The 23,930-nt window shown below is 42.3% G+C and overlaps 1 protein-coding gene across 1 annotated transcript; it reads right to left on the reverse strand.

Moving 5' to 3' along the window:
- Window positions 1-326: 326 nt before the first annotated feature.
- On the reverse strand, window positions 327-23,217 carry LOC135558881 (phospholipid phosphatase 3-like). Its single transcript, XM_064993080.1, has 6 exons — window positions 22,701-23,217; window positions 10,100-10,257; window positions 6,762-7,042; window positions 6,481-6,538; window positions 6,197-6,373; window positions 327-2,112 (listed from the first exon to the last, which is right to left on the reverse strand). Exons 1-6 carry the CDS (start codon window positions 22,840-22,842, stop codon window positions 1,984-1,986), a joined length of 945 nt encoding a protein of 314 aa, XP_064849152.1. The 5' UTR covers window positions 22,843-23,217; the 3' UTR covers window positions 327-1,983.
- Between the last annotated feature and the right edge of the window lie 713 nt (window positions 23,218-23,930).

Genomic DNA, 23,930 nt, shown 5'->3' on the forward strand with positions numbered 1-23,930 from the left:
CCAAGAGTCACATTCTCATATGGGAATGTACTAATTTGCCACTGGGGCATACTCACCAGGTATGTTCTATATTATTCCAGTATACCACTCGGGATATGGGTAAAAACCTGGAATGCACACTATTTCCCCTTCAGGAAGTAAAGCACGGAACGGAACTCCACCATAGAGTCTAGAACTTACGCCCAGATCTCACCTTCGCACGCAAAGTCAGAGAGAGAGCTGCTCAGCTTCATTATCAAATGCCTGTAAAAAAATAAATATATTTTATGGCTTTTGTCCCAGTCAAAGTGAGGGAGGACACAAAAAAAAAGCACAAAAACTTTTAAAATAATTAGTTTTTATTATTACAAAGCACATCATCTATAATACATTTACACCATATGGTTTATATTTTCACTGTACAATATACAAAAAAGGACAATACAAAAATATTAAAAGGTATTTTAATATAAAGCTGTCTTCTTGAAAGCTATTTCACAGAAGTTTGAATACTCACAACACAAATTGTCATTTCACTGAATGACTTTTGTCAATCCCTGCTTATTTAAGCAGCACTTACACAATAACACATGTATCGACGCGTCAACATTATTAGTGGATATTGCATGAAAACGTAGGTAAATGATATTGTACATAATTCTCTGATACAAAAATGTTCTTTACATTACAAAAATAAAACAGATAATGCTGTTTGGTTGCAATGACATGGTAGGACAGAGCATACTATAGTGACACAGGGAAGGGGTTATTTTTTCTGAAGTTGGCACAGTTTGTGTGAATCACTAGAAAATGGATCACAACGCTAGTCTATGAAAGTATAATTCCACAGATTTCCTGTTTTTAATATAAACGTCTGTTGAAGCAGCCTTACGTTCCCGGTCTTTAACCTGAAGCACTTATGTAAAACACACACACACACACACACACACACACACACACACACACACACACACACACACACACACACACACACACACACACACACACACACACACACACACACACACACAGTATAGACATGACACTTGGATACTTGCACACTGACATACATACACACACATGCCTAATACTCTGACCTAATACTTGTGAGCAGTCATCTGGCACACATAGTCACTTCATTTACAGGGCTCAGTGGAGGCTCGTCCCAACCAGCAAAAAGAGGCACACATCCCTCTCTCTGCAGTCTCCATCTACAGTGTATATATTTCTATACAAACTACATTTCAGGAGACCTAAAAGCTGGTTTTAAAACAAACATTTACAGAAAAGCTTCACTGCAGTTCATTCAAGTGGTGACAATTAAGTAAAATATTGAGTTTGGATATAGTGCTATACCTCGAACTTATAACGAAGGTTATTTATAAAAGAAAAAACATCCTTCCTGTAATCAAGGAATTTGTTCCTGTTCATGAGTTATGTATATGAGTATCTCATATGCACAAAGTATGTGTGTGATGGTATTATTAGCCAGTCTCCATGGTGCCTAAAGCCAAGCGGACATTATCACGTTCCACAGCTGTTCGTTTCCTTCTCTCCTTCCTTCATGATTCTGTCTGTGAAACTTCCTTGTCTGCAGATAAAGATACAGTTAATCTGCAAAGCACCAGGTTTGATATAGAGGCCTTGGGTAATTAAAGCAAAATATGAATTCTCTCCCCAAACTCTTCAACATTCACATGTCAGATGAGATGGTGAGAAACATGGATGTTGCTGGCTGTTCAAACAGCTTGTGTGTGTTGTTTGTGTGTGTTGTTTGTGTGTGTGTGTGTGTGTGTGTGTGTGTGTGTGTTTCTCCTCTTCTTTCCAAAGTAAGTTCTCCATAGCTCATTATTTCTCTGTGCCTTGCAGACATGTCGGTCGGCAGTCTTGCTGCTTTCGCTGGTTGTTTAACACATCCAGTACAGACCAGTAGGTGAAATAAAGGATGTTTAAAACCTACAGCGGAAGGTAGCTGTACAGGTAGCTGTACTCTACTGGTCTCTACTATGCCATGGTGATGTGGTTGCTCCTCTCTCTGATGTCTGCCATGGGGTTGTTGGGGTTCTTTAATGGGGTCACTGGTAGAGCTGAACTTCTGCCTTTGGGCTTGAACAGGTCAGATACGAAAAACACCTGAGGGATAGGAAAGAAGAAGGAAAAAAAAGGTCAATATTGTCAATAATAAATTATATTGTAACGGTTGTCTTCCTCCTCTGATGATGAGGACCAATGATCGGAGGACCAATGCGCAGGTGGTAAGCGTCCATCTTTTTAATAAAGTAAATGAACACTGAACAAAAACAATAAAGTGAACGAACGAAACTGAAACAGTTCTGTCTGATGCAGATACCAACACTCATCAGAAAACAATCACCCACAACTCAAAGGTGAAACCAGGCTACATAAGTATGGTTCTCAATCAGGGACAACGATTGACAGCTGCCTCTGATTGAGAACCATACCAGGCCAAACACAGAAATCCCAAATTATAGAAAAAAGAACATAGACTGCCCAGCCCAACTCATGCCCTGACCATACTAAAACAAAGACAAAACAAAGGAACTAAGGTCAGAATGTGACAGATATAGTAAAAACAGGTCAGACATGTTAATGATACAGACTGCATAACTGCATTACGCCTGCAGTACTATACCATGTTTTACAGTGCATTCGGAAAGTATTCAGACCCCTTGATTTTTACAATATTTTGTTATTCTAAAATTGATTAAATAAATAAAAAATACTCATCAATCTACACACAATACCCCATAATAACAAAAGGAAAACAGATTTTTAGACAACTTTGCAAATGTATTAAAACTTAAAAACAGAAATAACTTATTTACATAAGTATTCAGACCCTTTGCTATGAGACTCAAAATTGAGCTAAGGTGCATCCTATTTCCATTGGTCATCCTTGAGATGTTTCTACAACTTGATTGGAGTCCCCCTGTGGTTGTCACGCCCTGATCTATTTCACCTGTCTTGTGCTTGTCTCCACCCCCCACCAGGTGTCTCCTATTTTCCATTATCCCCTATGTATTTATACCTGCGTTTTCTGTCTGTCTGTTGGCAGTTCGTCGTGTTTCGACAAGTCATCCCAGCGTGTTCTTCCTTGTTTTTCCTTCTCTCTAGTTTGTGATCTAGTCTTCCCAGTTCCGACCTGTTTTTGCCTGCCCTGACCCTGAGCCTGTCTGCCGTCATACGCCTGCCTGACTCTTATTAGGATTACTGATCTCTGCCTTTCCAGGACCTGCCATTTGCCTACCCCTTGTATATAATACATCTCTGAGACTTAAACCATCTGCCTCCTGTGTCTGCTTCTGGGTCTCATCCTGTGTCGTTATAGTGGTACAATCACTTGATTGGACACCGTTTGGAAAGGCACACACCTGTCTATATACAGTTGAAGTCGGAAGTTTACATACACCTTAGCCAAATATATTTAAACTCAATTTTTCAGCTTTTATTTCTTTCATCACATTCCCAGTGGGTCAGAAGTTTACTTACACTCAATTAGTATTTGGTAGTATTGCCTTTGAATTGTTTAACTTGGGTCAAACGTTTCGGGTAGCCTTCCACAAGCTTCCCATAAAAAGTTGGGTGAACTTTGGCCCATATCTCTTGACAGAGCTGTTGTAACTGAGTCAGGTTTCTAGGCCTCCTTGCTCACACACACTTTTTCAGTTCTGCCCACACATTTCCTATGTGATTGAGGTCAGGGCTTTGTGACGGCCACTCCAATACCTTAAGCCATTTTGCCACAACTTTGGAAGTATGCTTGGGGTCACTGTCCATTTGGAAGACCCATTTGTGACCAAGCTTTAACTTCGTGACTGATGTCTTGAGATGTTGCTTCAATATATCCACATAATTGTCCATCCTCATGATGACATCTATTTTGTAAAGTGCACCAGTCCCTCCTGCAGCAAAGCACCCCCACAACATGATGCTGCCACCCCAGTGCTTCTCTGTTGGGATGGTGTTCTTGGGCTTGCAAGCAGCCCCCTTGTTCCTCCAAACATAACAATGGTTATTATGGCCAAACAATTCTATTTTCGTTTCATCAAAAATGAGGACATTTCTCCAAAAAATACGATCTTTGCCCCCATGTGCAGTTGCAAACCGTAGTCTGGCTTTTTTATGGCGGTTTAGGAGCAGTGGCTTCTTCCTTGCTGAGCAGCCTTTCAGGTTAAGTCAATATAGGACTTGTTTTACTGTGGATATAGTACTTTTGTACCTGTTTCCTCCAGCATCTTCACAAGGTCCTTTGCTGTTGTTCTGGGATTGATTTGCACTTTTTGACCAAAAGTACGTTCATCTTTAGGAGACAGAACGCATCCCCTTCCTAAGTGGTATGACGGCTGCGTGGTCCCATGGTGTTTATACTTGCGTACTATTGTTTGTACAGATGAACGTGGTACCTTCAGTCGTTTGGAAATTGCTCCCAAGAATGAACCTTTTTTCTGAGGTTGAACCAGACTTGTGGCGGTCTACAATTTATTTCTGAGGTTTTGGCTGATTTCTTTTGATTTTCCCATGATGTCAAGCAAAGAGGCACTGAGTTTGAAGGTAGGCCTTGAAATACATCCACAGGTACACCTCCAATTGACTAAACTGATGTCATTTAGCCTATCAGAAGCTTCTAAAGCCATGACATAATTTTCTGGAATTTTCCAAGCTGTTTAAAGGCACAGTCAACTTAGTGTATGTAAACCTCTGAGCCACTGGAATTGTGATATGGTGAATTATTAGTGAAATAATCTGTCTATCAACAATTGTTGGAAAAATCACTTGTGTCATGCACAAAGTAGATGTCCTAACCGACTTGCCAAAACTATAGCTTGTTAACAAGAAATTTGTGGAGTGATTGAAAAATGAGTTTTAATGACTCCAACCTAAGTGTATGTAAACTTCCGACTTCAACTGTAAAGTCCCACAGTTGACAGTGCATGTCAGAGCAAAAATGAAGCCATGTGGTTGAAGGAATTGTCCGTAGAGCTCCGAGACAGGATTGTGTCGAGGCATAGATCTGGGGAAGGGTACCAAACCATTTCTGCAGCATTGAAAGTCCGAAAGAACACAGTGGCCTCCATCATTCTTAAATGGAAGAAGTTTGGAACCACCAAGACCGTCAGGCCAAACCACCAAGACTGCCCGCCTGGCCAAACTGAGCAATCGGTGGAGAAGGGCCGTGGTCAGAGAGGTGACCAAGAACCCAATGGTCACTCTGACAGAGCTCCGGAGTTCCTCTGTGGAGATAGGAGAACCTTCCAGAAGGACTACCATCTCCGCAGCACTCTAACAATCAGGTCTTTATGGTAGAGTGGCCAGACGGAAGCCACACCTAAGTAAAAGACACTTGACAGCCCGCTTGAAGTTTGCAAAAAGGCACCTAAAGGACTCTCAGACCATGAGAAACAAGATTCTCTGGTCTGATGAAACCAAGATTAAACTTTTTGGCCTGAATGTCAAGTGTCACGTCTGGAGGAAACCTGGCAATATCCCTAAGGTGAAGTATGGTGGTGACAGCATCATACTGTGGGGATGTTTTTCAGCAGCAGGGACTGGGAGACTAGTCAGGATTGTGGGAAAGATGAACGGACCAAAGCACAGAGAGATCCTTGATGAAAATCTGCTCCAGAGAGCTCAGGACCTCAGATTGGGGTCGAAGGTTCACCTTACAACAGGACAATGACCCTAAGCACACAGCCAAGACAGTAGTCTTCGGTTGTAGTCACTGAATGTCCTTGAGTGGCCCAGCGAGAGCCCAAACTTAAGCCCGATCAAACATCTCTGGAGAGACCTGAAAATAGCTGTGTAGTGACGCTCCCCATCCAGCCTGACAGGGCTTGTGAAGATCTGCAGAGAAGAATGGGAGAAACTAGCCAAATATAGCTGTGCCAAGCTTGTAGCGTCATACCCAAGAAGACTCAAGGCTGTAATCGCTGCCAAACATTTCTAAAAACCTGTTTTTACTTTGTCATTATGGGATGTAGATTGATGAGGGGAAAAAACTATTCAATACATTTTAAAAGAAGGCTGTAACGTAACAAAATGTGGAAAAAGGGGTCTGAATACTTTCCAAATGCACTGTATATGCAGTACTATATCATCATATCTAGTAAATTATAGCTATAGTACATACTATGCATTATATGCAGTAAAGTACTATGTAGTTATGGGGACATAGTAAACACTAAGTCCAAATACTCACTATGCTGTAGGCCACCAGGGCTCCCTGTGCGAAGCCAGCCAGGACGTCGGTGGGGTGGTGCTTGTGGTCGGAGATGCGGGACAAGCCGGTGTAGAAGGACATCATGATGAGGGTGAACTGTGTCAGGGGGCGCAGAAGACGGGCTCCACGCCAGGTGAACCTGGACTGCAGGTAGAACTGGGAGATTGGGAGAGATGGGTAATGAATCAACACAGGGCGACAGCTCGAGTGTGTGTACATGTGTGTTTGTGTGTGTGAGGTTAAGACACATAACAGTAACTCACCACCAAATACAGCATGGTGTACATGGAAAAGGATGCATGGCCAGAGAAGAACGACTTCCTGAAAAGGACAAATACAATGTTGTTACTATAGCAATTAGAAGATTACTGCACAGGCTGGATATTGAACAAAGCATTCACTTTGTATGAAATCAAATATCCGGTACCACTTTACACAAAACATAACGTATAGGCTACGTTTCTTTATAGAGCATTCATAAAGTCTTCATAAACACCACATAGATGCTTCACAATCACAATGGAGTAATCTCAGAGTAATGTACCTGGCCTCCTGGACTTTGCTCTCGGGTCCATTACACTGGTAGTCTGTGATGTAGCCCAAAGAACAGTTGATGGCGGACCAGTCGGGCCTACACACGTCCAGGAAGTGGGGTCGCATGCGGCCCACCGATACCTTGGCGATGTCCGTGAACGATTGACTGACGGCGCAGCCAAAGATGAACACGCCCACCTGCTTGTAGAGGGCGGAGATGTAGGGGTTCCCTACGAAGGACTTAGAGCCCTCGTTCAGGTAGTAGATCATGTAGCTCTCACCAATGATGATCTGATGGGGGAAGGAACAAGGAGAGGACACAGTCATGTCATCTACAGCACAAAGATGGCCACTGTGGCAATCAAATTGTGATTTGGTTCAACCGGAGTCTACAGTGGCCATCTTTATAGATGACATGACTATATCTCTTAGAAATGATGATCTGGCAAGAGGGATAAAGGAGAGGATACAGTCATACAGAAGCAGAAATACACACCTCTATATGTACTGTATATACGGCTAAGCAGTCATGTCATCTACAAGGATGGCCACTGAAATCATATTGTTACTATTATGTACTTCCTAATTACTGTCAGAGTAAATATCAGTACTTCATTGTTTCATTGTTGTTATTATGTCTCGTTTCAACAAAACTGAACTGCTTATTCATTTCTGTAATGAGAGAGTATCATAGAGGGTCAGACATCTGATTTTCCAATATATATTTGGAATTCAGTTAAACACATCAGCAAAACAGCGGAGACTGATCAGAGACTATAGAGCGACAATACTAGGAGTAATCAGAGTGTAATATTACAACAATACTATGAGCTGAGGGAAAAAAAATCCTTACATCAAGGACTTTCAAATATTTGACTCTATTTTGGAGGAAAAAGGTCAATCAAAAACACTCCAGACCTAACCCTTGGTTAGCACCACTAACATCAAAAACAAATTTCATAACGTTCAGTGTAGCTATGGGAGGGTGGGGGTGACTGAGTATGTGAGTTGTGGAAGGCACATGCAGAGGTTTTCAGTAAGTGGGTAAATAAACAAACGTATAAAACCGATGATTGACGTGCCGGACATACTTAGGGCCGGGGGACGTGGACCGGACTCCAATAACTCACTACAGCTGTTCAAGCTCGAATGCCTTTCCCTTCCCCACCCCCCTGTAGTCCACCTCCTGGCCACAGATAAATGGGAGAGAGGGAGTGAGTGGGGAGAGAAGGAGAAAGAGCTTGAGGTTTTATAGAGGGAGGGAGTGAGAAGAAGAGGGAGGGAGGGAGAGTGAAGAGAGGGAGGGAGAAAAATAGTGAGGGAGTGGAGGGAGAGAAGGAGGGAGGGACGGAGGGAGGGAGGTAGTCAATGGGGAAAGACAAAGAGAGAAGGGCAGAGTGAGAGGGAGGAAAAGAGAAAAGGAGAAACAAGAGGGAATGAAAAGGGAGAGAGAAAGGGAGGGATAGCGAGGGGGGGGCAGCACTTCTGGTTTCAACCAGGAGAAACGCTGAGCTAGGCGACATGTCAGATGTTTTGGTGGCCAGACTCTGCCAGAGCAGACACACATTGGGGGCACGTTTGTTTCCACCGCGCCGGCTGACTCGTTTTTTTCACAGGGCTCTGATTTCACAAGGGGATGTCTGGGTGTTTTCTTGTTAGCATCTCCGTTTCATTGAGAAATTCTTGTCAGAAAAACATCTAATTTCGATAAAAACACATTTGGGGGGAAAGTCCTATATGGAGATTGTACAAGCTGATAACGTGTGTTTTTTTTTTCTCATTTCTCTCTCGCCACCATGGAGCCCTTTAGAGCCTGGTTGATCCAACCCAGCTGCTTCATGGGAGAGAAAGAACACATCTGTTTCTCATTGTGTAAGAACTGAGACTATATCAACTATGTGAATGAATGAAACGGCTTTGTATTAACTTTGTGTAACTGTTAAAGGTGTAACCTCAGAGATATTCAAAGTTGGGGAAGAGGTTGTCTCGTGCCTTGTCTCATAAATGTCTAGTCATCACACAAATTATACAATTATAAAATGTTAACCCCAACACTCCCAGAGTATTTTTTTTTCTTGTTTCAGAGATTTATTTTAAGACCCTTGGTCTATGGGGGAACATGGAATTTAGCGTCACATTTCAGAAGAAGAAAAATGGGCCTATAGCTCTTCTCCTGTGCCATCCACCACATTTCTAGCCCTGTGAATTACAGTGTTTGTAATCTTCAAGTCAATAATTCATATATTGGCTTCCTTGATGTGTTGGCATTATGTTGACAAAAGTCCTATTGAATTGTGTTTGGTTGACAATGCAACCCAATCTCAACATTTAAAGGAGATGTATCTATTGATTGGATAGTTTCATCTCAGGCACTTTAATCCTATTCTTTAACTATTATTTTTGGTTTAGTTGGAGCTAACAATCAAACATGTCATTTGTTAACTTATCTACAAGTTAATAAGCTATTTACTGTATTGCAAAAGCGATATTGAATTGTGTTTGGTGTGCAATGGCACAAAATATATTTGGTTGCACTGACTTAGTCTGGCTTTAGTTCCAGGTTCTCAAGAAATGTACAATTGATATGTTGGCTTTTCCGTCTCCATCTCAACCAAAAATCTTAGTCAAAGAATAGGACTAAATCAAATCACTTTATTTAGTTTACTTAACTTAGATTTTGAAAAATATATGGCAAATATAAATCCAAAATGGATGGTGTTAAGATATAGAAGGTAGGGGTTGAATGGAGCTGAAGGGTGGGACTAATAACAAACAAGATAACAAATGTAAAACATATGGGGTCTGTAAAATGTATATAGGTTCAGAAATGTTGTGAAATAACACAGTTACAAATAGAAATCAAACTGGATGGGACATCAGAAACAGAGGAAGGACTAAAAACAAACAAAATATAACTATTGCAAAATAGATTGTGCCTGTAAAATGTGTATAGTATGTATGTATAGTATAGTATGTATGGTTAATAGCATAGTGATAACACATTGGGAATTCAACAAACTTCTGGCTGTCTTTTTGAGTGGGTGAATAAAATCTCACTGATCAACTGATCATCCAAATATTACCCAAATGTCCACGTTGAAATTAAGCCCAGTGGAAACCCCACAACTACCAGGACAGAGGGCAGCGTGCTGTATAATTTAGTCGACACACAGTACAGTAAGTGTTGATGGTGCTGCACATTGCTGAGGTGGAAAGTGAGATGAACATAGCCTGAGTCACAGATCTGTTTGTGCTGGCTTGCCAACTCCTATGGCAACTCATATACATATGAGTTGGCAAGACAGCATAAACTGATCTGGGACTAATCAGTGAGTTATAGTGACTTACAGAAAGGATGGTGATGAGAATGCCAGCAGCAGAAAGCACAGCGTCGCTTATGGTGTCTCCGTGTTTGGCCGGGTACTTGATGGACTCATCGTTGCAGTAAAAGCCTCGGCGGTAGGGCTGTACAGCACTAGTTTCTATGATCAGGAAAGGCAGGCCGGCTATGTACACACAGCAGTGGTGAGGCAGAGAGAGGAGAGAGAGAGAGAGAGAGAGAGAGAGAGAGAGAGGGGTCAATAAGGTGCTCCTAAATGAGTGTCCACAGGTAGACGGCATAGCGATGGCTGGACAGGGAAAATGGGGGTCTCACTTTTCACTCGCATCTTTCCAGACTTGTTGTCTTCACTCAGATAGTTCCATCCTAAAACCAATTACTAGGAAATAGTGGTTTAGGTCTCATAATAGTGGTTTTAACCCCATACTACTCTTAGGTTCATGAACGCAATCAATTAAATGTAGATCACCAACTGCAACATTTGTGAGGTGGCCTCGGCATAAAAGCCATATTCAGTGAATCCCTGGATGGAGTGAATCAGAGTCCCCTGGATGCGTTTCCTGTCCCTCCTGCTGCTGAACCATGCTAAAGATTTACGGAGTTGATGGGCACAGGGAACCCCACAACTACCAGGACAGAGGTGGGCAGAGGGGTTGTTCTTATAAGACAGGCTGATGCTGCTGTCTTTGACAGAACAAGCCCCTCCGGTGGGGTGTGATGGGAAACTTATGCAGAAAGACAGCAAGGAGCATCACTGCATGTAATCTGTAATCTGCCCAAATCATCTGACTGGCATACAAACATACACACATCCCAAACACAACCTGTATTGCTGCAGTTAACCCACAACACCCACACACAGCTCTAGCAAGAACAAAGAAACAAACACAGAAAGACACACCCACACACTTACCTGGGGCACTTACCTGGAAGGTGACTGTTATGCAGTTCTCGTCCATAACAACATTGACAAAGGCTCTCGTCACACAAATCTCAGCTGATAACATGTCATGTTCATGTAATATCATGATACGGTGCTCAAAAATGGTCATGTACCTGTAGCATGTTCAGTTTGAGGAAAATATGTAGGCTACAGCAAATAATCTACCGAATATCCATTGAAGTGATACAGACAATTTTTTTTGCCATCAGATAACACTGATGTCCATAATATATCTGCAGTAATTGTGGAATGATGGTGTTTCACAGTATTACTTACCCACCAGTGTTGGCTGTAATATTCGCCTATTGATTTCTCCCGCCGGAGCGGCATCTGCTGTCAAAATGGTGTTTCCGACTTTGTGGCTGTGTTATCTAGTGGACATAGCTCTGTCATTTCCTGATGGTTAAAATGTTAACCTTTTTGTTTATGCACTGAATAGTGTACTGTAGGGAAGCAGAATTTTAACAACCAGGATATGACAGAGCCCTTTCCACTAGATGAAACAGCCACAAAGTCAAAACAGCTTTCCCATTTTGACAACAGATGACACCCCGGCAGGAGAAATCAATAGGTGAGTAGTACTGTGAAACACTACCATTCCACTATTACTGCAGATATATTATGGACATTTTTCTGAAATCACAATGCAAAAAGAAAATTTAAATCATATGCGTAGCACCTTTACAGGGAAAATATCTGCTCAAAAAACTATATTTGTCTTTTTTTTCATTAGTCCACTGTTGATATAGTCCCAAAATGTTTTGCATGTAAGCAGTCAAGTTGTCTAGATATCGGACTTTCAAGAAGCAGTGTCACTGGCCATATCATCAAGACGATGACAAATGACCCGACTGCTGACATCCTTACATTTTGGGACTGTATCAACAGTCCAAAATGGAAAAAAAACAAAATATTGTTTTTTTGGGGTGGATTTTCCTTTTTATGACAGCAACTCCAGAAAAATCGAATAAACAAAATGAAGTGCACTGACTTGGCAGCCAAGAAAGGGAAAAATCTGTCATTGTTAGAATCTGTATCGTCCATCATACTATGAAAAACCAACATCAAACGGGGGCAGCTAGTACTAAAAGGGCTAAATGGTATCCATTGCAGATAACTGATGTGGAAGGCTGAGACAAATGTGACTGTTTTTGGTCAATTGAATGAGTGTATTTCACCACTTTTAGAGGTAAAACCACTTGTCTAAAAAATAACAACAAACATATTGCATGAGAAAATATAACGCAGACCAAGAGGACCAGTCATTTCCCCCGAACTGGAGAGGAACTTTTACAGATAAAGGGGAAAAATAGTACCCAGGGCTCTCCAACCCCCTGACAGAATTGGAAAGCTTACTCTCTCGATCTCATCCAAGTGGACCAAACTGATGTTTGAAGCTTTGAAGTGAACCCCTTGAATGATTTTGAAATGTATGAATACAAAGAAAGTCAAACATTTGCTCTCTCTCTCTCTCCCATCCATCCCTACCCCCTTTTCTCTCTGGGTAAAGGCTGAGGATGGGGTGAGGGTTGGGAGGAAGAGGTCAAACTGGGGGTACTGGCCTGGGTACTGGGTACTGCAGAGCTAAGGCAGGGGGTTTGATGTCTTCAAACCCAAATGTCAACACACTCCTTAGTGTGTTTGGCTCCCCTCGCCCTGCTCCCCTGCTCCAAGCTGCCTGGGCTTTGAAAGCCCAGCTGGGAGAGGCTCATGTTACAGGCCAGTCTCTCTGCCTGATGGGAACCCCAGACCAGACCCTAACCACTCCTCCACTGGCCTCCCTCCCTCAAATCCAAGATTCAACAGTATTCACATTATTACCATTACTGTTTTTACTATTTATATTCAAGCCATTTGAAACTTGGGGTTTTCAGAGGTGTTAGCGCTCTAGGAGAGAGAAAACACACTTTAAGTACCGCCCGATCTTAACTGTGATCTGTCAGCCATTTTCATTGCCCTTATGATGGGAGGGAATCAGCAGGCATTCCTCTCACAGCACAGTGCTTGGCAGCTTAGGGTTGCTGCTTGCTGATGTAGGGCAATGGAAAGAAAAGAGGGCCCTGGCCGCTGGGCTCAACACTGCTATGAATGTGAAAAGCATTCATCCCGGTGTTCTGACCTCCCTTGACTGCCTTTATGCACATGAACAGATTCAAGACTCAGGCGGCCCGGAGAGTACAAAAGAGAGGAAGTTAAATACAAGTAAAAGATGGCTGACTCTCTCTCTCTCTCTCTGAGCTCATTAAGGAACAGAAACGCCACAGTCGGGTCTTGACCCCTAACAGGTGACAGAAACAAAAATGGAGTGAGTAATTTAAGATGTTACCAAGTCTGTTCTTCCCATGATTCAGCTGTGTTGTCTTGCCTCTGAGGCCCTCCACACACCCCATGCCACCAGACAGTGCAGCATCAGCATTCTTCAAGGCATCGTGGGATTTCCCGTCTTCCTCCCTTCCCTTCCCGCTTCGCACAAGCGAGGGGAAAACCAGTGCCCCACTAGTTGCCAACAACAACATCAGCCAAGAGGCATACGTCTAATGTATTAGCTACACTGACGCAAAGAAAACATAAAGCACTCCCTAATTGAAAATGGTATGAATGAGCATGTAGGATTTTCTTTTTACAAATATCAAAATTTCCCATTTGGCTTCTATATCATCGTAGCGATCCCTATAAAGCCCCAGTAACGTATAACCAAACAACTTCCTCGAAGTGATGAGTTAGTACTCAAACACCTGTCTGCTTTGCTTCCTCTCATGGAAAAATTGGAAGCGAGTAACATTTACGTTGAGCTTATTGGATTATAACAATTCTTAAGCATGCCCATAGGATTAATTAGAGTTTCAGTTTGGGGCTTCAATTCCACTATGGAAACCACAATCAATGTCTGGGACAGGCAAATGGCAGCTTGCATTGAATGGATTAAATTCCAGCATAATTTGGGGGCCTTTCACATAACACCAGTTGCTGTAGCTAAAATAAACAGATACACATTTTCCACCATTGCTCTCCCACTGGCCTAGAAATGTAGACTGCATGTGTGAGGGAGTGTTTTTACTTGTACCCTTGTGTGCATGGCAGTCAAGAGCCCCCACACAAACTACTCCCTGTCTGTCTGGTCGTGGTGCGGTTGCCAAACCCTATTCCTATGCTCTCCTAGTTCCACTGGCTACTGAGAGAGGAGAAGAAGGGAAAAGATCACATTTGCGTTGAATTGTGGTTTGCCAAAAATATTGGTGAAATGCTTAAAGAATCTGAGCTCCATGTAGTCTCAACATGTTACCGATTAAATAAAACAATAAAAAGCCAAAATAGAAATCCCTTTAAAAGTGTTTTTCTACCCCATTTGTCTCATTGAATAGTTAGTGATGTTTAACAGTCATGCTATAGCTGATTAAGCCCCCTTGAGCTTTCTGATGATCTACAGCCAGGCAGTAGCAAATGGGGACAATATAAGGTGATTAGAAAACGTAAAACCCCACCTGCAACGACTTACTGCTCAACTAACCCCATTTAGCTACACACTTAACCCAGGGTTCATCCTTGCACTGGGCCAGTGTTGGCCAAAACACGGTTGATTCAGTTCAATCTACAGGGAATAAAGCTAAAGTTTGGTTATATTTTATAATAGCCTAGTACCTCAACTCTACAATGATTTCATCCATGTATTTGAGCGCAGACTAGACTCTTTTTTTTAAAATTCACCTCTGACTCATTCGAGTCGCTATGCAGTCGATACTTAAAAAATTGCCATTCTTAAATCCTTACCGTGTACCTATGTTTGTCCTTTGTTGTTGCGTGCCTTTCTTTGTTTATTGAAATCCATACTTTTTGATTAAACGTTAATTAAATACAACTACAGACTGTTTCCTCATTGCTGTTGCTCGAAGATGCTCTACGACGTGCCAATTGAATCTCAACATAGAAACAGTCAGTGGTTGTATTTGAATACCTTTTTTTGTATGGGATGACAGGCCATCATTGTAAATAAGAATTTGTTCTTAATTGACTCGCCTGGATAAAAAAAAATAGCGACTCAAACGACCAAAAAAACTCTCATTGTGGAGTTGAGGCACTTGGCTAACTTTACAATCATTTTGGATGAATAAGCCATTATAAATACTTTACAAATGCTTTATAAATTATACTTGTTAATGAATAGAATTATGAATTGTTACCTAAAGTCCTGCCTGTTTAAACTAATGCTATTTTGGCTAAGATAGTCTTGGGGTATGCAAACACTGAGAGCAGGTCTGGACTCCGGCCTGGTCCTAATAGTGTATGTATGTACTGTAGCCAACTCTTTTATTGGTATTACAATAATACGACAACAAAAAAGTGTTGGTTACAGCACATACAGTATGGGACCAGGCCAGCACCTTATTGAGATATTGAGATCTAAATATAAAACTCTGGATAGGCTACTGAGATCTGGGTCTGTAATTGTAAACTGTCTCAGAGTAGGAGTGCTGATCTAGGATCAGGTACCTCCTGCCCGTATAATCTTATTCATTATCATCTAAAAGGCAAAACTGATCTTATATCAGCACTTGTACTCTCAGACACTTCATGAATACGGGCCCTGATTGTAAGCTGAGAGGAAAGTCCTTCTGGTCTGGAGATGCTGGAACTCCAGTCAGAGTCACAGGGAGAATGGAAGCTGGCTTGGCCAGTAATTGCAAGTGCGCTTCCACCATTTCCTCCTTGCGGTCACTCCCCTCAAACCACATCTTTAGACAGCTATACACTGTTGGTTTGTTGACAGGCGTTTTCTGTGGGCAGGTACAAACACAGAGTGGGAAAAACTTACCCTCCGCCTCGTAAAAAAAAAATGATATATTTATGCATTTGCAGGGCAATAGAGAGACGGAGAAGTTTGTTGACAGAACCTCTACTGACCCGCGATAAACTTATCAGAGACTATTTAAACAAACAGTTGTGGGGTAAGAAGTGGCCATAGATGTCCCATTGGACACAGTCAACTCAAGTCAGTGACCCTGTGGAACTTGAATACATACGTCTTCACCCTCAGACTAGTAAATTCCACCTCTTTTCCACCTTCATGTATTATACATTTCAACAGGTCAAAGGATGAATACTTTCAAACTGTCAAGGGCTAAAAAAAAATGACTGATCTCTGAAATACATAAAAATCATATCACGTTCTTATTTATTTATCACATACACTAAGGCGGTGTATGTGTGGGGGGCCTGCTGAGTGACGCAGCAGTCGAAGGCACAACATTGCAGTGCTAGAGGTGTCACTACAGACCGGGTTCGATCCCGGGCTGTATCACAACCAGCCGTGATCGGGAGTCCCATAGGGCGGCGCACAATTGGCCCAGCGTCGTCCGGGTTAAGGGGAGGGTTTGGCTGAGGGGGGCTTTACAAGTAGGCTGTCATTATAATAAGAATTTTGTTCTCCGGGGCAATACATTTGGGTGAGTTTATTTCTCGCCTGAGTAGCCTCGTTTCACTGCCAAAACCAAAATTTAAACATCCAGTGTTCAGCAAAATAACAACACAATGCCAAATACAGATAGCCAAGTCAAATAAATAACATCCAATCATATTAACAGTTATTCTCTCGCGATAATTCCACTAACAGTCCATATGTAGCCAAACGTAGCTGCTTCTCATTCCATTTGCTCGAAAATTGATGAATGGTTAAAAGAGACACTACTACTATCAGCAGTACTACACCTTCACCTGTTGACGTCACAAGTTGTTCTGCTTCCACGAGCACATCCAATGCTAGCATCAGTCATTTGTACATTTGTTGTTAGCCCAGCTAGCATGGTCACTGACAGTTGTGAATATGATACAGCCGAAGAACTACTGCCCCCTTACCCGGGAAAGCACCGAACAACAGACAGGGACGTTGGAGGCAAATATGATAAGAACTAAGATCGAATCGTACTACACAGGCTCTGACACTCGTCGGATGTGGCAGGGCTTGCAAACCATTACAGACTACAAAGGGAAGCACAGCCGAGAGCTCATCAGTGACACGAGCCTACCAGACGAGCTAAACTAGTTCTATGCTCGCTTCGAGGCAAATAACACTGAAACATGCATGAGAGCAGTAGCTGTTCCGGAAAATTGTGTGATCACGCTCTCCACAGCCAATGTGAGTAAGACCTTTAAACAGGTCAACATTCGGAAGGCTGGCGGGCCAGACGGATTACCAGGACTTGAGCTGAGAGCATGCGCTGATCAACTGGCAAGTGTCATTTTCAACCTCTCCGTGCCCGAGTTTGTAATACCAACATGTTTCAAGCAGACCACCATAGTGCCTGTGCACAAGAACACTAAGGTAACCTGCCAAAATGACTACTGACCCGTAGCACTCACGTCTGTAGCCATGAAGTGCTTTGAAAGGCTGGTCATGGCTCACATCAACACCATTATCCCAGAAACCCTAGACACACTCCAATTTGCATACCGCCCCAACAGAACCACAGATGACGCAATCTCTATTGCACTCAACACTGCCATTTCCCACCTGGACAAAAGGAACACCTATGTGAGAATGCTCTTCATTGACTTCAGCTCAGTGTTCAACACCATAGGGCCCACAAAGCTCATCAATAAGCTAAGGACCCTGGGACTAAATAGCTCCCTCTGCAACTGGATCCTGAACTTCGTGACGGGCTGCCCCAGGTGGTAAGGGTAGGTAACAACATTTCTCCGATTCCTCTTGTCTGCCGCCTGACTGTTAAGACTCCTAGTCAGCCGTTGAGACCTTACGCTTGAGAGGTGGGCGTGGATCCTCACAAGACAGGTTCACCAACTCCACCTCGATCCATTTACCGGGTTCCTACTTCGGGTTTCCGAGTCTCCGGAGCCCAGGATCAACAACCCGCCGTGTCCTCTTAGCGTCACACTGATCCTCAACACAGGGGCCCCTCAGGGCTGCGTGCTCAGTCCCCTCCTGTACTCCTGTTCACTCATGACTGCACGGCCAGGCACGACTCCAAATACCATCATTCAATTTGCAGATGACACAACAGTGGTAGGCCTGATCAACGACAACGTCGAGACAGCCTATATGGAGGAGGTCAGAGACCTGGCCATGTAGTGCCAAGACAACAACCTCTCCCTCAACGTGATCAAGACAAAGGAGATGATTATGGACAACAGGAAAAAGAGGACAGAGCACACTGTCACGTTCTGACCTTTATTTCCTTTGTTTTGTCATTATTTAGTATGGTCAGGGTGTGAGTTGGGGTGGGCAGTCTATGTTTGTTTTTCTATGATTTGGGTTTTTCTATGTTTCCGCCTAGTATGGTTTTCAATCAGAGGCAGGTGTCATTAGTTGTCTCTGATTGAGAATCATACTTTGGTAGCCTGGGTTTCACTGTGTGTTTGTGGGTGATTGTTCCTGTCTCTGTGTTTGCACCAGATAGGGCTGTTTTGAGTTTTCACGTTTCTTGTTTTGTTAGTTTATTCATGTATAGTGTCTTTATATATTAAATATGAATAAGCACCACCTGCGTTTTGGTCCGCCTCTCCTTCACCTCAAGAAAACCGTTACACACGCCCCCATTCTCATCAACGGGGCTGCAGTGGAGCAGGTTGAGAGCTTCAAGTTCCTTGGTGTCCACATCACCAACAAACTAACATGGTCAAAGCACACCAAGACAGTCGTGAAGAGCACGACAAAACGTATTCCCCTTCGGGAGACTGAAAATATTTGGCATGGGTCCTCAGATCCTCAAAAGGTTCTACAGCTGCACCATCGAGAGCATCCTGACTGGTTGCATCACTGCCTGGTATGGCAATTGCTCGGCCTCCGACTGCAATGCATTACAGAGGGTAGTGCGAACGGCCCAGTAAATCACTGGGGCTTCAAGTTCCGGGTGTCGGTCAAAGCTTCTGGTTGCATCACTGCCTGGTATGGCATTTCATTGCTCTCGATAAGCCTCCGAGACTGCAATCATGCCATCCAGGACCTCCAGGCGGGGTCAGAGGAAGGCCCTAAAAATTGTCAAAGACTCCAGCCACCCTATACCAGGCGGGGCCCCCTCTTTACACCGCTGGTCAGAGGAAGGCCCTAAAAATTGTCAAAGACTCCAGCCACCCTAGTCATAGACTGTTCTCTCTGCTACCCTGTTTCTGTGTTTGCACCAGCGGTTACCGGTTTTTGTAAGTGCCAAGTCTAGGTCCCGTCAATGGAAGCTACTAAACAGCTTCTACCCCCAAGCCATTAGATTCCTGAACATCTAATCAAATGGCTACCGAGACTATTTGATTTGCCCCCCAGTCTTTATACCGCTGGTACTCTCAATAACTCTACCTACATTATTCGGCACATGTGATGCGGTTAAGCGAATAAAATGTTATTTTATTTGAGCTACATTGATTTGGGTTTCACTTATATATGGGAGTACTGACTTTCCTCAGCCACTGTCACGTTCTGACCTTTATTTCCTTCGTTTTGTCTTTATTTAGTATGGTCAGGGCGTGAGTTGGGTGGGCAGTCTATGTTTGTTTGTTATATATTTTGGGTATTTCTATGTTTGGCCTAGTATGGTTCTCAATCAGAGGCAGGTGTCATTAGTTGCCTCTGATTGAGAATCATACTTAGGTAGCCTGGGTTTCACTGTGTGTTTGTGGGTGATTGTTCCTGTCTCTGTGTTTGCACCAGATAGGACTGCTAGGGTTTTCACAGTTCTTGTTTTTGTTTGTTCATGTGAAGTGATTTATTAAAACATGAATCAAAATAACCACGCTGTGCTTTGGTCCACCTCTCCGTCAATGGAAGAAATCCCTTACAGACACAGTGTGTTATATGTGCAAAAGTACTATCTCACAACTCAATGAAACACTCACTCTCTCACTCTTGCGCAGACATTCTGAAACAAAACATGCCAATTTGAAAAATAAGCCACAGGACTTTTTTGAGCGAGAATTAAGACGACTTTCGAGTAGTAAGACATGTATAAAACCAACAGATACCATTAATAAGAAGGGGCTAGAAGCGTCTTATATGGTGAGCTTCCGAGTGGCTAGGACAGGCAAGCCCCATACTATTGTGGAGGACTTAATTCTTCCTGCTGCCACGGATATAGCTGGGATAATGCTGGGACAATGCTGGGGGAAAAGGCCCAAAAAACTATACAGACAATGCCTTCATCAAACAACACTGTTTCACGACGCATCAGTGAAATGGCAGGAGACGTTTTGAAACAAGTACTGCTTCGCATACAAGCCAGTGAATTCATTGCGTTACAGCTGTTTGAGTCAACAGATGTGGCGGGCCTGGCACAGCTCCTACCTTATGTCCGTTATGTTTATGGAGGTCAATTAAGGAAGACAATCCTCTTCTGCAAACCAATGGAAACCAGGATGACAGGTGGGGATATTTGTAAAGTACTGGACAGCTTTGTGACATCAAATGGACTTTGGTGGTCAAGATGTGTTGGTATCTGTACTGACGGCGCAAAAGCCATGACAGGGAGACATAGTGGAGTGGTAACGCGCGTGCAAGCAGTTTCTCCCGACGCCATTTGGGTACACTGCAGCATTCACCAAGAGGCTCTTGCTGCCAAGGGAATGCCTAACAACTTGAAAGACGTTTTGAACACTACAGTGAAAATTGTTAACTTTGTTAAAGCAAGGCCCCTGAACTCTCGTGTATTTTCTGCATTATACAATTGTAATGCTTTTACAACATACAGAAGACGTGCACTGGTTATCAAGGGGCAAAGTATTGACACATTTTTGTAATTGAGAGACGAGCTTAAAGTTTTCTTCGCCGCCCATAATTTTCACTTGTCTGACCGCTTGCATGATGACGAGTTTCTCACATGACTGGCCTGAATGATCTGAATCTAGGATTACAGGGACTCTCCGCAACTATATTCAATGTGCGGGACAAAATTGAGGCTATGATTAAGAAGTTCTTCTCTGTCTGCATTAACCAGGACAACACACAGGTCTTTCCATTATTGTATGATTGTTTGTGTACAAATGAATTCAAGCTTAAGGACAATGTCAAATGTGATATAGTGAAGCACCTAAGTGAGCTGGGTGCGCAATTACGCAGATACCTTCCCGAAACAGACGACATAAACAACTGGATTGATTATCCCGTTCATGCCCTGCCTCCAGTCCACTTACCGATAAATAAAGTGCAAGATTATTGATTATTATTAAATTATTATTTGTGCCTGGTCCTATAAGAGCTCTTACCACTTACCATGAGCCGTGACAAAAACTGTGACAAAAACTCACACTCATTCTTGTGTTTAATAAATGTATCGTTTGGCGTGTGTGTGGCAGGCTCACAATGATGGCAAAAAACAACATATCAGAGTGCGCTGACCCTGGTGCTAGAGGGGGTACGCAGCTGGAGGTTGAATGTTTGAAGGGATACGTGACTATAAAAAGTTTGGGAACCACTGCTGTATATCATCACACTATATAATGTACTTGTGTTAAGTCACCAGCAGACCAAAGACTATTAGACCTTGAACCAGAATACTTATTAGGGTCTTTGACTTTGATGTCTTTCTTGGAATTGATTCAGTCACCTTCGAAACTATTTGACAGTTCACCGCCCTAGTGTTTCTGAGTCTGGTGAGGAATCACTCTAAGCTCAGTCAAAGAGTAAGAGGAACAGAAATAGAGAAATAGGGAGAGAGAGAGAGACAGAAAGAGAGAGTCAGAAAGAGAGAGACAGAAAGAGAGAGACAGAGAGAGACAGAGCGAGAGACAGAGGGAGAGAGAGACAGAGAGAGAGATGGTACTCAGTACATTAGCTGAACATATGGCTGACCTTCTCACCACTTTCTTTTAATTACACACACACACACACACACAGACACAGACACACACACACACACACACACACACACACACACACACACACACACACACACGCACGCACGCACGCACGCGCGCGCACGCACGCACACGCACACACACCAAATATATTATGCCAGATGTCACTTCAAGAGAATTCCTGGCTTGATTGCCAGTGTGGGATGTGAGACATTATGGAAAATATTAAAATAGGCCAAATGAGGGCAACAGGAATGGGCAGACACCAAAGAAATATAGCCCTCTTGGAGCAATTGATCAATTGGCTTTTCCCCTTTGCCAGCAGAATATATTGCTGTACTGTGGGCGTGGGGGTTTCACTGGGAACTCTGGCAAAAATATTGTCGTGATAAATCCTTGTCTTTCTGAGGAGGAACATCTTTTCAACTATTTTTGCTGTCTTGTATTAAAAATGGACTACGGGGAAATGGAACAAGGAGGCAACAGAAAATGACAATAAAAAGAAGAAAACAAAGAAATGTAAAAGGAAATTAAACAAACCTTTGAATCATCTTTATGTTGACTGACATTGCTTTGATATTGGATTGTATGTATGAATTATTATTATTGTTAGACGGACATTTGCATGAGTAGTTTCTGCCCTTGACCTAATGATAGCATAACACTCTAGCTCATCCAAGATAATAAATAAACCAACAAGTCATATAACATTATGATGCTGGGTTAATCAACATTAATAAAATAATACATTTTATGCAAATGTAAAACTGTGGCATATTTATATAAGAAATATGTACTGCAGTGTCAGACAATGTGACCTAATAATATAGCCTAATTTCTTGTCCTATCTACAGAATGAAAAGTCCAGAAACACTCACCTAAAAACAAGCAGAAGAGATCCACACCGACCAGGAAGGTTTTCCTGCTGTTGTCTTTACTGTTGTTGTTATTCAGGGAAGAACTTCCTCCGTTCCTTGTTTCTGGTGCCATTGTCTTCTCATAAATTAAACAGCGTTGCATTTATAGGCTACTTACTTAAATGATTTTCCAAATAAACAAGTAAAGAGTGGCGAAGTTGCAGCTGCAGTCGCGTTAAATTCTCGTAAATTGAACTAGAAAGCGAAGCGGAGTGAGTTCAATAGTCAGTTAACCATCAGCTGAGAGATGATTCTGAATATTTACCCATATATTGTGCAGATAAATTCAATTGAGATGTGACGATTGCCTTTAAGTTAACTGCAAGGGTTTGGCTTTTATTTCGTTCCCGTGTATTCTGCTCACTCACCCTATGACTTTCGTTGTTGACTGTTGAGCAATTTCTAAGTTACTTCTAATAATCATTGAGGAGCACCGAAGTTTAGTTGCGCTCCCAACTCCGGTGTCCGCCTCCTAAAGAATCACCTCCCCCTTTAGTCCGGGGCCTTAGCTGATTTTTTTAAATGAAACTATATGGAGGCGGATACAAGCATAGCATTTGGTAGAGATGCTCTTTGGGATGTTTAAATTGATATTAGAAGGGGTGGCCAAAACATTGGGGCATGGCACTCCTATTATTTTATTTTTCTACATAATCCAATATGGCCACCAAAACAGAATCAGGTTTTTGAAAGGTGATATTACTGTTGAATTTTTTGTTTCCATATATAGTAAAAACTATTGTGTATTTGTGAGTAGTGGACCAGCCTTCTACGATAATCCTTGATATTTCATAAGCGACCATCCTAAAGTGGCAGAAATGTCCTGGAAACATCAGAAATCAACCTGTAGGCTAACCACTCAAGTTGTGTGGTACTACTACATGAATCACCCTAACAAATGTATTTAAAAGGTTAAAATAATGTTCTAACAGTGTAATAAATACATTTCATATATGCTATCGCAAAAAATAATATTTTGTTTGTGTTACTTAAGGTCTTATGTAACATTAGAATACGAATAAAAAATATATTTCAAATAACACAATAGCATTTTCATTAGTTTATGTTACTACAGGCTAAGTAAAAAGTAAACATAAAATAAAACAAATTCAATCAATTTTATTCGTGGAGTGCCTTTGGTATAACTATGAAACAGAACACATATGTGTTGGAACGTGATAACAGCTTCTT

The sequence above is a fragment of the Oncorhynchus masou genome, chromosome 17 (assembly GCF_036934945.1).
Source record: "Oncorhynchus masou masou isolate Uvic2021 chromosome 17, UVic_Omas_1.1, whole genome shotgun sequence".
NCBI classification, from domain to species: Eukaryota; Metazoa; Chordata; class Actinopteri; order Salmoniformes; family Salmonidae; genus Oncorhynchus; species Oncorhynchus masou.